This window comes from Semicossyphus pulcher, unplaced genomic scaffold (assembly GCF_022749685.1).
Source record: "Semicossyphus pulcher isolate SPU_LCO1_2020_fin unplaced genomic scaffold, fSemPul1.0.p SCAF_20, whole genome shotgun sequence".
In the NCBI taxonomy this organism is placed as follows: Eukaryota; Metazoa; Chordata; class Actinopteri; order Labriformes; family Labridae; genus Semicossyphus; species Semicossyphus pulcher.
The window spans coordinates 10,747,994-10,761,723 of record NW_027211694.1 but is presented as its reverse complement, the minus strand read 5'-3'; the positions used below and the strand labels follow the sequence as shown (position 1 = coordinate 10,761,723).

General features: G+C 40.6%; 1 protein-coding gene across 1 annotated transcript in view; it reads left to right on the top strand.

Annotated features, from left to right (window-relative positions):
* Positions 1–13,730, top strand: part of LOC138599409 (lysine-specific demethylase RSBN1L-like) — a 43,893-nt gene that overhangs the window by 3,152 nt on the left and 27,011 nt on the right. Inside the window, exons 2-4 of the mRNA XM_069671077.1 lie at positions 3,779–3,925; positions 10,652–11,175; positions 11,256–11,414. Of these exons, the coding sequence (XP_069527178.1) occupies positions 3,779–3,925; positions 10,652–11,175; positions 11,256–11,414 (830 nt within the window). The remainder of the gene's footprint in view (positions 1–3,778; positions 3,926–10,651; positions 11,176–11,255; positions 11,415–13,730) is intronic.

The window sequence follows — 13,730 nt, the reverse complement described above, 5'->3', positions numbered from 1 at the left end:
GCCTTTAGGTTGTCTTGCATTGTTCTGGACCTCATTCTGACCATTTAACAAGTCATGTCAACTCCTGCTATTGGCTAGATTGAGTTATTGTGAATCATGTAAATGTAGTAATTAGTTTTTCGCAGACTGAATCTCTGTCTCTGTCTGGGATTCCTCGTCTGTGTGCGTGTCCAGCAAGCGGAAAAGGAAGAAAACATGAGGCTTAGCCTCAATCATGACTGGTAGTCTGGTCGAAAACTACAAGACACTTAACAATGTTCAACAGAAGTTCAATAGAATGACTAAGACTGTGTGAATCTTATTGCTTAATTATTATGAGAGGAGCTTTAATTGATAAGCATGGATTTGCCACAGCAGCGGGGGAAGACTGACCATCTGTTTTTGCAGGATTTTCCTGGTGGTAATGTTTACCTGTATTTTTTACAGGGAGTCCATCTTTCCTCAGATTGGGTTTAATGTTTGCTGAGCTGCTGATGAGAGACTGACAGTTAGTTAGGGGTGCAAATGAGTACTCTCTGAATAAATCTAATCGATAATTGTTTTGTAGTCCTGTATTTTTTCTACATTTAATCCATGTGAGTCGCCTCTGTCATGTAGGCCTTTAATTATTATTTAAAAAGCTATCATGCTTGTTGCTTTCTGTACTTAACATTAAATATAAAAAAAAAAAAAGCCAGAGACCGACAACAAGCTCTCCATCATGCACCCGCATTCTGATGCTCTCTCTCTAATACTCGCAGAAACAGACACACACACACACACAGCAACTAAACCAGGGGCACCGACAATCGTGCCCACAGACATTAATACACTGTCCAGTGTCCATTACGCACGCACGTGAGCATACAGCCATGTGATCCAGCAGCAACAATAAGTAAATCAACATTTACAGCTGACCTTTCTTTGATGGTCAGCACACAGAACTTTAACAAACATGAGATCTTGTTCGATCCTGACGGAGTGTGTAGAGATTTAAATATTTAATGAAGTTCCGCTGCTGTGCCTTTACGTTTCTGCTCAGAAACAGTCAACACGTTAACAGCAGGCTGTGGAAACTTAAAATAAAAAGGCCAGGGCTACACCAGTCCTTATTATGGAGGAGACAGTTTGTCTACTGGTTTTGGTGAAGGAAGAGCAACATGTCTGCATGCTGTGGGGTTAGTCTGGTGCGCAGTCTGCTGACTGTGAGACCCGCCCTGGAGAATAGGCTACCCGCTTAGACCGTACCAATGTCCCAGGAACACAACGTTTTTTTTAACTGTTTAACCGATAGTATTAATCAGTCAACATTCTTTTTGTCAGTTAATGGTTAAACGGTTAATTATTAACATCCCTACTCCGCACTGATTCCATTGCGCAACTTTTGTAGACTAGACCGCATGGGAAAAAAACTAAACGTATATGCAATGGGACGTGTAAACGGTTAGAGAAAATGAATTTGTGTCTGCCTACCTACAATGTTTCAAGTTAACCGTTTCAGTCTATAAATAATCACATATGCAAACACACACATCTGCATAAAAGTTTGACATTTGAGTCACTTATCTGAACTCATTTGCTTGGTAGTGTCCAGCATTTTGTTCACCTTGTTGTCAAGCTGTGATACTCACACTGGGGACCTTACAGCGTCCAGTCTTTGACGCCACAGGAAACAGATATTGCATGATTCACAAGAAAATCTAATGGAAAAGATTTTCAGACATCATTTAAAACAGTTTCTGCTTTTTCTTCAGGTTATCCTGTTAAAGCCGACAGAGGCTACTGGAGCATATCCCAGCATGCATTTGGCAAGAGGAAGGGGAAACCCCGGACATGCTGCCAGTCTTTTCACATTAGTAACACAGATTAAAACCTGGCTTGGCTAACATATTAATACTTTTCTTTTTAGTTTAACAATAATATGTTATTAATACAGTTTATTTAAATGCACTCTCTGGCAAAATCCATTGGTGCTTAAAATGTTGTTAAATCAAAAGTCATATTGAGTGGTGATTTGGGGGCATTGTGGCAGCCTGTACGTTGACCTTCTGCATTCATGATTTTCCTCCCCTCTTTAAAGCGTTACACAGAAGTCGGCTCTGCTGTAGCTGAAGTTTACACACTGGCTGCCTCTGGCCCTCCATCTTTCAAAGTGATCCCTCTCCTGTGATCATCCGCACAGTGAAACCCACCTGCTGTGTTTCCCCTTCAAAAACCAGCTGCTGCGGGAAAGTCAGAAAACAAAACGAGCGGGGGGAAAAAAAACAGATACGAGAGTTCAGTTATGTCGTTAATTTCTAATCTCTAGTTTTGCTCTGACAAACACTGCTTTAAATCTGACTTCTTGAACAGTTTGAACTTGTGACCCTTCAGCCCTGCGACGGCCTCCTCGCAACTTAAAGGGGAAGTCTGTTCTCTCAAGCTGTGTTTAATCGGCATGTCAGCCGGCTGGGCTAATTTATCTCCCGTTGCCTCTGAATTTAAAGTTTACGATTGTTACACTCCGGCATGGCCCGGCATGTTTTTATAACTCTGGCAGCAGATCTGAGCGCGCCCTCCTCTATCGGCAGCTTCCTGTGGAGCTAAATTGATGTTTTGAAACGTGCTGTTTTTTCTCCAGCAGGCAGCTTACACCGTCTGCTAATTTAACAGCGTTTATGTTGCATCGTTCTTAAAGTGCTTTCTTGAAATTCTCGCCGTTCCTCCGTTTAACCACAGGATATAAGGGGCATGACAACCTGCATGGTAAGCAGCAAAGAAGCATAACTCCAGCACGCTAGGGTATTTATTTAAATACAATCATTAAAAAGGGTGTATCGATGAAGCTGCTAATGCTCCTGCTGCTCCTTTAAGCCTTTTTTTTTTTAACTTTCAAAGCAGTTTCTCTTTTGATCCTGCAAACAGCGAGTCCAACCCCACTGCGTTCATTTTCCCACTCACCACGTCCACAAGAGAGTGAACAGTGTGAAAACACAGCTTCCTTTTAAAGAAGGATCCGGCTGAGTTCAAAGAAGAAACTTCTTTGGAAAGGGAGAGAAAGAAAGAATAAGCAGAAGACGTAATGTGGGCAAAATAAAGAGGTTTTTTTTTACTTTTCTTTATGTAAAAATTGAAAGAATCTAAGTTGAAAGTTATTCTAAGAAAGGTGAGGTTTTCTTAGTTCAGCTGGAAGAGCAAGGCCTTTATTTACACCCGTCCACACTTCCACTCTCCTTTCCTTTCCTCTCCAACCACTCAAGTGTTTGATGGCATGATATATTTACATTTTAAACTCTCATCCAGGCCGATTTGCTTTGAGTGTACCGTTCGAGTGCGCCCTTCCAATTCCTCGATGTGTAATAGTCCCTCAACACTCAAACGATTCTGTCAGGCGAAGAAGCGCTGCAAGAGGAAATAAAGTGAGTCGGAGAGCAAGAGGAGGATTTTAAGACATTAAAAAACAGGAGAATATTGAAGCTGGTCGAGGCGAAACGCGGCACAGTTTGTGGGTAGAAACGTGAGGAATATCTTGATGAGATGCAGCTTTAGGGTTATGAGTGAGGTGCAGAGCGACTGCTGCAGCCTGAAAGGGAATTGGAAGGTAATTACAGAGCTGAGGAAACATGAAAGGTAGGAGAAGAGCCAAAAATATGTCAGGGATGATGGCCAAGGTGAGGCAATCGGCAAGAGTACAGGTAAAGGGTTAAACAAAAAATCGAACTCAATGGGCCGAGTGTGTTTGCGCGTGAGTAATCTGTGCCCTCATGCTAATGTTTCTCTACCATCGAGATCTGAACGACCCTCTTCTCTGCATCCACAGAGCACTCCAACAAGGACAAGGCGAAGGAGAGAGACCGGGAGGAGAGGGAGAAGAAGAAGGTCAAAGACAGAGAGAGGGAGAAGAAGAAGCACAAAGTGATCAATGAGATCAAGAGGGAGAACGGAGAAGTCAAGCAGCCCATTAAAGGTGGGTGGAATCACAAGTGCATATCTAGTGGGTCTACGTGAATCATCTAAATTAAGGCTGCATGTTATTAGAAAAACTCACATTGCTGTATAAATTTATTTCTGTGAAACCCCTTCATACTTTCAGCACACTCCCTTAGACAAGAATTAAAAAGTAGAGAGACAACAGGTAGAGCAACACGTTGAACACACCTTACAAACAGACTCAGTTGTGTTACTTTTATGTCATAAACCATTTCTAACATATTTCAAATATAGGTTTAATTTACGTAACTTTTGAGAATGACAGCTCACCCCCTCTTACTTGTGTCAGTATGTCTGTCGCCTTCCCTGTGAGTCTTGAACAGAAAAGTTATCTATACACAGATAGATGTACTTTATTGATACCAAACTGGGAAATTATGGTGATACTGCAGCAGGTTATCAAAGCAAATACAGCACCGGAGAATACCGGAATATATACACAGTATTGTCTATCAATAATAAGTAATAACCTCAACTATAGTAAATCTAAAATATAAACTAAAATATATCTGAGAAGTAAACCTACTTAAGTAAATCTAAAATATAAACTAACATATATATAAAATGTAAACATACTTAAGTAAATCTAAAATATAAAGCTAACGTATATATAAAATGTAAACATAGTTAAGTAAATCTAAAATATAAAGCTAACATACAGTATATATAAAATGTAAACATACTTAAGTAAATTTAAAATATATACCTAACATATATATAAAATTTAAACATATTTAAGTAAATCTAAAATATAAAGCTAAGATTTATATAAAATGTAAACTACTTAAGTAGTTTACATATATGTTAGATTAAATATATTGTTTTCTAAAGTAAACATATACAGTACACATAATATATTTTATCATATATCTTAAATGTAAACATACTTTACAGGGAGGTAGAGGTGTTAATGTGCTCTACAGTCTTCAGCGTTGTAAATGTGCAATTACAGCGTACAGGTTGGTAATGTGCAAATACAGTGATCTGAGGTGTTAATGTGCCATTACAGTGTACACAGATGCTATTGTGTTGAGTGTTATTGAATGTTCGAGGTGAATCGTGTGCAAATTTTAGCTGTAAAGATGAGTCGGGCAAATTTTAGCAGTAGCAGAACAGAGTGCAGTTTGAATGAGAGTTCCCTGCTCGACAGAGGTGAGCTGTCGTAAAGAGTTATTGCAACAGCTATAACTTACAAGTTCTAATGTTTTTACATGCTCAAAATACTTAATTTGCATGCTGTTTATACTGAGGACTAAATCACATGTATTGCCATTGTCATGATGATATAAAATATGTTACTGATAACTGATACTTTCAGTGTGCACGTCTGCACCCCAGCATTTAGTCCTGACCCACTTTCACCGGGTGCTCTACAGTAAATCATCATTATATGAAACGTACGCTGCCCACCCGCTGCTGTGGGTGTTAAAAATGGTTAATACCATGGGTCATAAAAGGGTAAATACTGTGTATCACTATTACAGCGGCTGCAAGTATTGTATTGTTTCTTTGTGCATTTGATCTCAGGTATTAGGCTGACCTTTGCAGTGTGCTGCTGATGCTCACAGGGTGGATTTGTGCTTAGGCTTTATTCAGTCTGACATACTGTATGTTTGTTTGTTTGTGTGGGCACAGTGAGCTGCATCCTGAGCTCGGGTGTGTAAGAGGAGAGAGACGAGTCAGTACAAGGCAGCATGTGCATGTGTCTAGTGCCTCTATCTATCTCTCCCTCTCTCTCACTGTCACTCTCTCTGTCGCTATCAATTATTAATGAAAGTAATTTATCAAATAATTTATTTTTTAAAAGTGCAAACATTGATCAACAACTCCTTTGACAATATTTGAACTGGTCTTTATCAAAAAAAAGAAGCCAAACGTTTGTAAGACTTTGTTTTTTACTGTATATTTATGATAAATGATCACAGATGGGTAAGAATCGCAGAGTGACTAACGATACGATAACGTGATACGTTGCCCACGACAACGCTAATATCGGGATACAGCGATTCTGCGATATATAAGAAGACAATCATGCAATGATACATCACGGTGTTTGATTAAGTAGTAGTGACGTGCAGGGAAATCTATATATTCGTAGAGTAAAAGCATATTGATAATTGTATTGCACGAGTCAGGATGACTATATGGGCTATTGCTGTATCGATAGGTTTCACACTGTCTCGCCCTGGTGTTGTTCAATGCTGTGGCCACATGAACGGACCGTCCACGGAGCAGAGGTGTTGCGGAGTAGCTTCACCTGCTGCGCAAACACGCCGTGAGGGTGCATGTTTGGAGACAGGAAGTAGGATGTGTGAGTTTCGGTTCCAAAAGTTCTGTCACGGGGCTGCTCACGCTGATGAAACATACATTTGAACACCGTTAGAAACGGTAGATGACAAGTAACCCAGCTGCAGCACACAAATGTATTTGTAGTCGCTGAACCGAGTGTGGTAAAAGTAGGAGGGTTTTTGTTTTGTAAAATAGAAAGTAGAAGTCCCAGATAATATTAAGTATAATTGTTAATTGTTTATATGTACATGAAAACACATTTATGTGTTCCCTTACATTAACAATAGAGCAAAAAGAGCTGGAATCAGGTTTATTTATTTCATTTTGTAATACTGCAATATAATACAGATACTGCCAAAGAAATATTAATAGATATGAATTTTAGGTCATATCGACAACCCCTGCTATAAACCTATAAAAGACCCAGACATGGAAAAAAAAACCCGTGATATATGGTGAAACCGCCAGATTATTAAAGATACCGTGATTTTTAGTCATACCGCCCAGCACTACCACCCCTGATCACAGAGATGAACACATTCTGAAATAAGCTGTTTGTTGCGTCCTTAAACATATTTTTTTTATATTTACCTCTATTATACGACAACATAATCAATATCTAATTTGTAGAAATATGAACATGCATAATTAAACTTGAAGTGAAAAATTGTGACAAACATAGTGTGCAAACCGAGGCGGGATATTTGACTGTTAAACAAATGTACTCAAACATATCACATAATGATGATTGCACATTTTTAGTAGACTCCACTGGAGGTAATCGATAATAAATATCTACAAATAAAATACCGTAGATGTCTTTAAAGGTCTAATTAAGAAAATACAGGTTAAATATACATTAAAAAAATTATTTAAAAAGTACTCCAATGCGAAAAGAGCTGACCATTAGGCCTCCTTCAATTAAAGACATACACAAAAAGGGGTTAAATACACATATTTACATACATATACATACATATACCAACACTAACACAGACGAATGTGTGAAAAAGCCAGCCGTGCCCGTTGCTTGTACTAGACTGCGTTCTCTTTATGAATGAGTGAATTATTTGCAGAGCTCTGTTACGTAATGTCTGTCTGTCTCTTTGTGCACTTGACCTTTTTTAGACACACACACGCAGATACACACACGCACCACATAACACACTGACCACATAACACACTGACATGTATTCATGGTTGCATGTTTTTGTTTTGCTGATTTGTCGTAAAGCTCTAGTCGGACTCACAGCGTCTCTGTCCTGGTGCGTTTGGGCCACACTGACATTTGAAGGACTAAGCGAGGCTCTGGCTGCAGATGAAAATTACAGATTGATAATTCAGCTAATTCTTTTTATTAAATACAGAACGAACAGAGTTTGTGAAGGTGAATCGAGAGAGATGGAGAGGGTGGTTACGTCCCCAGTCGTCCTGTTAAAGAGCCCGGAAATATAATCATGTGTGTTTACTATAACGGAGCCACACTGGGACACAAGGCGGGATATTGAATCAGAGTGGAGACAGAAATAAGAGGGAGGCTCATCCACCAGAGAGTACGTTTTCAGTGACAGTATTTAATCAGAGCGGTTAGTTTGGTAGTGACAGAGAAATGTAATCAGTGATAGAGCATTCATGGTAACGTTTGAAAAGAGAGAGAGGCAGCCAGAGGAAGCTTGTATTGGAAATCAATACGCTGCAAACGGCTACACTGACAGTAAGGCTGCTTTACTACCGCTGAGCCTGTTTGTGTGTGAGCTCATATTTATCTGACCTTAAACGGGTCGAGGCCGTCGAGCCAAGTGGCCCACTTTAATTCCAGCGTGTGTTCGCAAAAGAGGGAGATCCCAGTTTGAACACACATCCGTAACTGCTGACATTTTTACCCAAATGATGTAATTAATGTTAAACCTTATGTCACAAATTGGCCCTTTGTTAGAGCAGCTGACTGTTAGCTAACAGGCTGGGATTTACTGTCTGCAACAGGTCATATGGCGTTCAATCAGAGAGAGAATAATTTCTCTTTAATTACTTCATGAATAGATTAAAAAAATACTAACCTATCAATCAATTTGTATTTTTTTGGGTTAGCGTCAAGCAAAACCAGACTCCCTACTTTCTGACATTTGAAGAAAACACTAATCGAAGTAGAAAATAAGAGTAAGCTGCAGCTGTTTGGGGTGGATGGTAGCTCACTCTGTAGGGACTTTGCTTGGAAACCGGAGGGCGGCTGGTTCAAGTCCCGATACGGACCGAGTATGGAATTGGGGCTGGGAGATGTGCCAGTTCCTTCCCTTGAGCAAGGCACTAAATCCCCCAACTGCTCGGGGGCGCATGAACACGTGCCGCCCCCTCACTCTGACATCTCTGCATTAACACATGTCCATAGGGTGCTGTTTGTTGGTACAAACACGCTACACACACATAGGCACAAAGTGAAAAAATGTAATGTCTTTCTTCTTTTTCTTCTTCTGTTCTCCTGATAAGATGTTGCTCAATCTAAGCTATGACATCTTTGTTCTCTTACCATAAAGTCACATTCGTTTTATTTTTTGTTTGATGAGTTAGGGCTGAAAAAAATATTGTAATTTGACTTCCTGAGGTTTGCTATAAGAGATCATCCCTCCCCTTTGCTCTACTTTGTGAAACCTGCATTTATGTCTATTTTCTTTGTGTACTGTTCCAACCAGTTCCTGACAATTAAAAAACTGTTAGAAGTTCAGATCATCTTTCATTGAGGAAGTAGTCATAACTCAGGCACTTTTTAAAGACATGAAAGTATGTTCAACCTCAGCTTTCAACTGTGTTATCCCCAGGGAGTAATATGTCTTGTAGACAGACGGAGAAAAAACGCGCACCTAGTGGAACATGAAATAAAACACATGCTAAAGCCGATCACACAAGCTCAAGTAAAACAGTGTGCATAAAATGTGATCACAATAAGAGACACTGGAAGGCTTTTATTATAATGCAGCTGCAGGCAAACATTACACTTCCAAATGTTTGGTTTACTTTGTTGAATAAACGTTGAAGACAGCATATAATAGAAAATTAAATTAAAAATTCAAATAAAAACACAATTGACTGAATGAAAAATGTTCTAACAGACATACATATAAAATAGTAATAATAACAGGAAGCAGTATCTTTTTGAAAGTTTGTATTAATCCCTTTGTTTGCTTTTTAGTCTGTGGATAAAAACTTTATTTGATTCAATATGAAATAAGTACAATATTGTCATTATTGTAATGTAAAGATAAGTTTCAAATGCTCTTTTATATGTAGAAAAATGATTATTTTTATGATCTATATCTACAGTTTGCAAAACAGTTTGACTTCACCGTCGCAATATGCAACAAATTGAACACACCTCGCACAGTTTCTCCATATTGTGCTGCTATAAACGTGTGTGTGTGTGTGTAGAGAGAGAATGGTGGGAGGGGTTAAAGAGCTTTTGGATTAGTAGCTCTGGTATTGTACTGCAAATACCTTCTTGCTCTCTCTCTCTCTCAGCTGTTTTTCATTCCTGCCTTATCGTCGTCGTTGAACGTGTGCGGGGTACAAACTGAAGTGAAGGTGTGTGTGTGTGTGCGTGAAAGAGATGATGGCTGATATTTGAATTACGCTGAGCCAGCAGCACCTCTATCAAAGTGACCCACACGTACGCGCACACACACAGAGTCCACGTATAAATGTCCACTTGTTTACACATCCGCTGGGCAAGAATGAAGCCGCCAGCAACACATTCAGCAAATAGATGTGAAGAGCTCTCTCACACACATACAGTAGCTCTGTGCATAAATTTGCATGTTCCACTTTGTCCCGCCTCGGGCGCTGAAGAGACGGCCGACCATCGCGTACAGTATTATCTCTGTTTCGATAAAATGCCACTTGAAAGCTTGTTTCCTGTTTTAGTCATATCTGCTGCTCTCAAGGGATTCCAATTCTGGACTCCTGAATTTGTTTTATGTATGCACCCCGGGAGATGCGCACCATCTGGGGAAAGCTATGAGTCATCTGTCGACACCTACTTAAAATAGTTGGGACTCATTATTTTCCGTTGTATCGCTTTTTAAATAGGGAATTAATTAGTTATCTGAACAGTGGCGATAAATAATGCAGCAGTCTGAGTGATCTCTTGTTTTGTATTTTGCTTCATATTGTTTGATTTTTATCTACCTCACTTACAATTTCCTTATGTTTTTCTCTTTAACTTTGTTTTCTGGAAGCTTTATCTGAAAGTGAGATATTTTCTTTTGACAGCGGGGGAATAAAAAGGGTTCAGATTGGTTTGTTGATCCATTACAAAACAGACAGCACACTTAAACAGTTTTTTTCTTTATATTTTTGAAGCCTTAAGAATATTTCCTTTAAAAGCAAGTATTAACGTTCCTCTCTGTCGCTTCCCTTTGTCCAGATGAAAAAGAGAAAAGCAAGATCAACTCTGAGGAGCTGCAAATCAAAAAAGTGAAGAAGAAAAAGAAAAAGAAACACAAAGAGGGCGAGAAGCACAAACGACCCAAGATGTACCACCGCTCCTGCCAGACCGTTTGCGCCGGCCTGCTTCACCACTCTCCATCCTCTCCGACTCCCACCAACTCCTCCCTCTCTCCGTTTAAGTCCCCTCTCCCTGTTTATCCACCGCCTAACAACAAAACACACCTCACGCCTTCCTCCCCTCCTCCCGCCTCCAAATCTCTCTTCAACTCCTCTCTCCAAAATTCTCCACAACCTTCCCCGACGAAACACCAGCCTCCGTGCGTCTATCCTGGCATGGCAGGCCTAGAGTTCGCCCCGTACATCCACATAGAGCACCAGCCGAACGGAGGAGCCCTGGTTGCCCACGCCTACACCTCCCAGCTCTCTTCACTCTCCGCGGGCCAGAGGCAGAGATTCGCCCAGGAGTTTGTCACCTTATCTTTCAGCGAGGACTCATCCATGGTATGACATCAACATTCATTAGAAGTAGAATCCAGCCGCCGTATAAATTAAATATTAACCTAATTAACTGTGTTTTCCAGGCAGCTCATTACGTCATGGGAATTGTCCATGGAGAAGCGGGCTATCTACCGGACTTTTTGGACTACTTCTCTACCAAGTTCCCATCAGCTCCTGTCAAAATGGAAATACTCGGGAAGAAGGACATAGAAACCACCACGATGGCTAATTTCTACTCTCAGGTTAGTCAGACACAATCACAAACACATACAGGGAAAGAGTTAAAGGAGAATATGTGTGTGGGATGTTGAAAGGACAAATATACACAGCGCTGCAACTCTTTGAGGCTTTTGTCTTTTGGTTATTCAGCTCTGGAGATTCAGAGAGCACAGAGCAGATGGTGAGCTCTCAAACAGAAAAATAAAAAGGGCTTAAAGTCCAAAAATTGCAAGAGCCAAGTGCTTCCAGATAGGGACGCAGTGATGGAGTTTTAGAGATTACACTGGAAACATGCATTATGATGAGGCTCAATATCTGTAGGGCGCTGCTGCACTCACATGGATTCGCTAGCTGTCAGGATGAGATACCCTAACCGCCAGGATGAGATACCCTAACCGTCAGGATGAGATACCCTACGATGAGATACCCTAACCGTCAGGATCAGATACCCTACCTGTCAGGATGAGATACCCTACGATGAGATACCCTAACCGTCAGGATGAGATACCCTACGATGAGATACCCTAACCGTCAGGATCAGATACCCTACCTGTCAGGATGACCTGTAAGGATTAGCTACCTGTCAGAATGAGCTACCCTACATGTTATGATGAATTGCCCTACCTGTCAGGATGAGCTACCCTACCTGTCAGGATGAGCTACCCTGCCTGTCAGAATGAGCTACCCTGCCTGTCAGAATGAGCTACCCTACATGTTAGGATGAACTGCCCTACCTGTCAGAATGAGCTACCCTACCTGTAAGGATGAGCTACCATACCTGTCTGGATGAGCTACCTGCCTGTAAGGATGAGTTATCTGTCAGGATCAGTTACCCTATTTTTGCCTACATTTAAAGAGATAGTAGTCAAGTTTCACTGATATTTTCTACCAGTCAGAATGGGCTACCCTGTCTATGCACCTTAGTATCAGTTTAAAATGTGTTTTTGGTTTGTTGCTGGGAAAAAAGTTTACCTGGAGACTTTGAGAGTGTTAAATTCCTGAATGGTTTGACCTCTGGGTCAGTTTGTCGTACATGTATGCTAGGTTCAATAAAAGTAGAAGAGTACAATGTACAATGAATATTTAAGTGTACAGCTGTAGTTTTTGGTATTATTTTTAAGGCGTTGCACATTAGGAAGCATTTCTGTACTGTTTCTATACAGTATCAATATACATAGACCCAGGCTTGTTTATGTCCATCTATACATATATAATCTCACATCTTCTGACCTAAAATTAATGAAGCTGAAAGGCTGATTGGGATTATATAAGAAGAGGGAGACTGCAGTGAGAGACTTAGAAGATGAATGAACAGTCGGGTGGAGGGAGGGAAGGAAACACTTTGATGTACAATTTAAGGGACAGGATGAAGAGATACTCGGCGAAGAAAGAAATCTATTGAAAGAAGAGATTGGATAACTGCTGCATGCGGATAAAAAAAAAGTTGTGTTCTCGAGGCTTTAACCATCTGGTTGAAGCATCTGCCTCCATCTGTCCGGCGTTAAATAGCTTTTGGCGTTTATACAGATGTCTGGTTTCTCCCACGAAATAAGGACAGCAGAGTTGTTCGCAGTGTGCAGGTGCTCTTACTTCCTTCATACTTCGTGTTACAAAGCAAAGCTGAAGCAAAGGCAAGAAAGGTACCAGAAAGACAACCTTTTCAGGACAACTTAAAAAACAACAAGTGTGTGTGTTGGTGGTGTCTAAGCGCAGCGACACAGCCAGACCTCTTCATTTCCAGTTGCCCCATCATGTCTATAGTTCACTGATGAAAAGCCTTTTGTTGCCTCAAACCTCCTGAGTGGCTTTGTGTCGAGATACCGCCTGCTCTTTTTCAATGTGAGTGCAGACAACCAGCCACCACACTGTGGTGTGTGTTTGTGTGTGTGTGTGTGTGTGGGGCGCTACAGGGGGTATAGTATTTTATGCTCTCTATCTATCGTTCTCCTCCTGGCTATTTCTCCTTGTCATGAAATATTCATAAGGGATTCTGTTTGTTTGTTTGTCTTGACTTTGGACAGTTCTGCCACAACACAACACACACATTCTTGATCTCCACTTCTAAATGCAGATAATTATAAGCCAATTAAACCTCCAGCAGTCCATAGAGTTAATTGAGTTTTCCCCCTCTGCAAACCTGTGTCCTGCGCTGTCCCTTTAAGAGTAGTGTTCCTTGCAGGGCTAACGTCATTGTCCACTGGTGTTGTTAATTTTTTTTTTCTCCCTCCTCGCTCGTCAGTGACCTTGGGAAGTAGACATACAGTCCACACACACACACAGCAGGCACACTGATATACTCAGCACAGGTGCACACACGCACACACACACAGATTAATGAT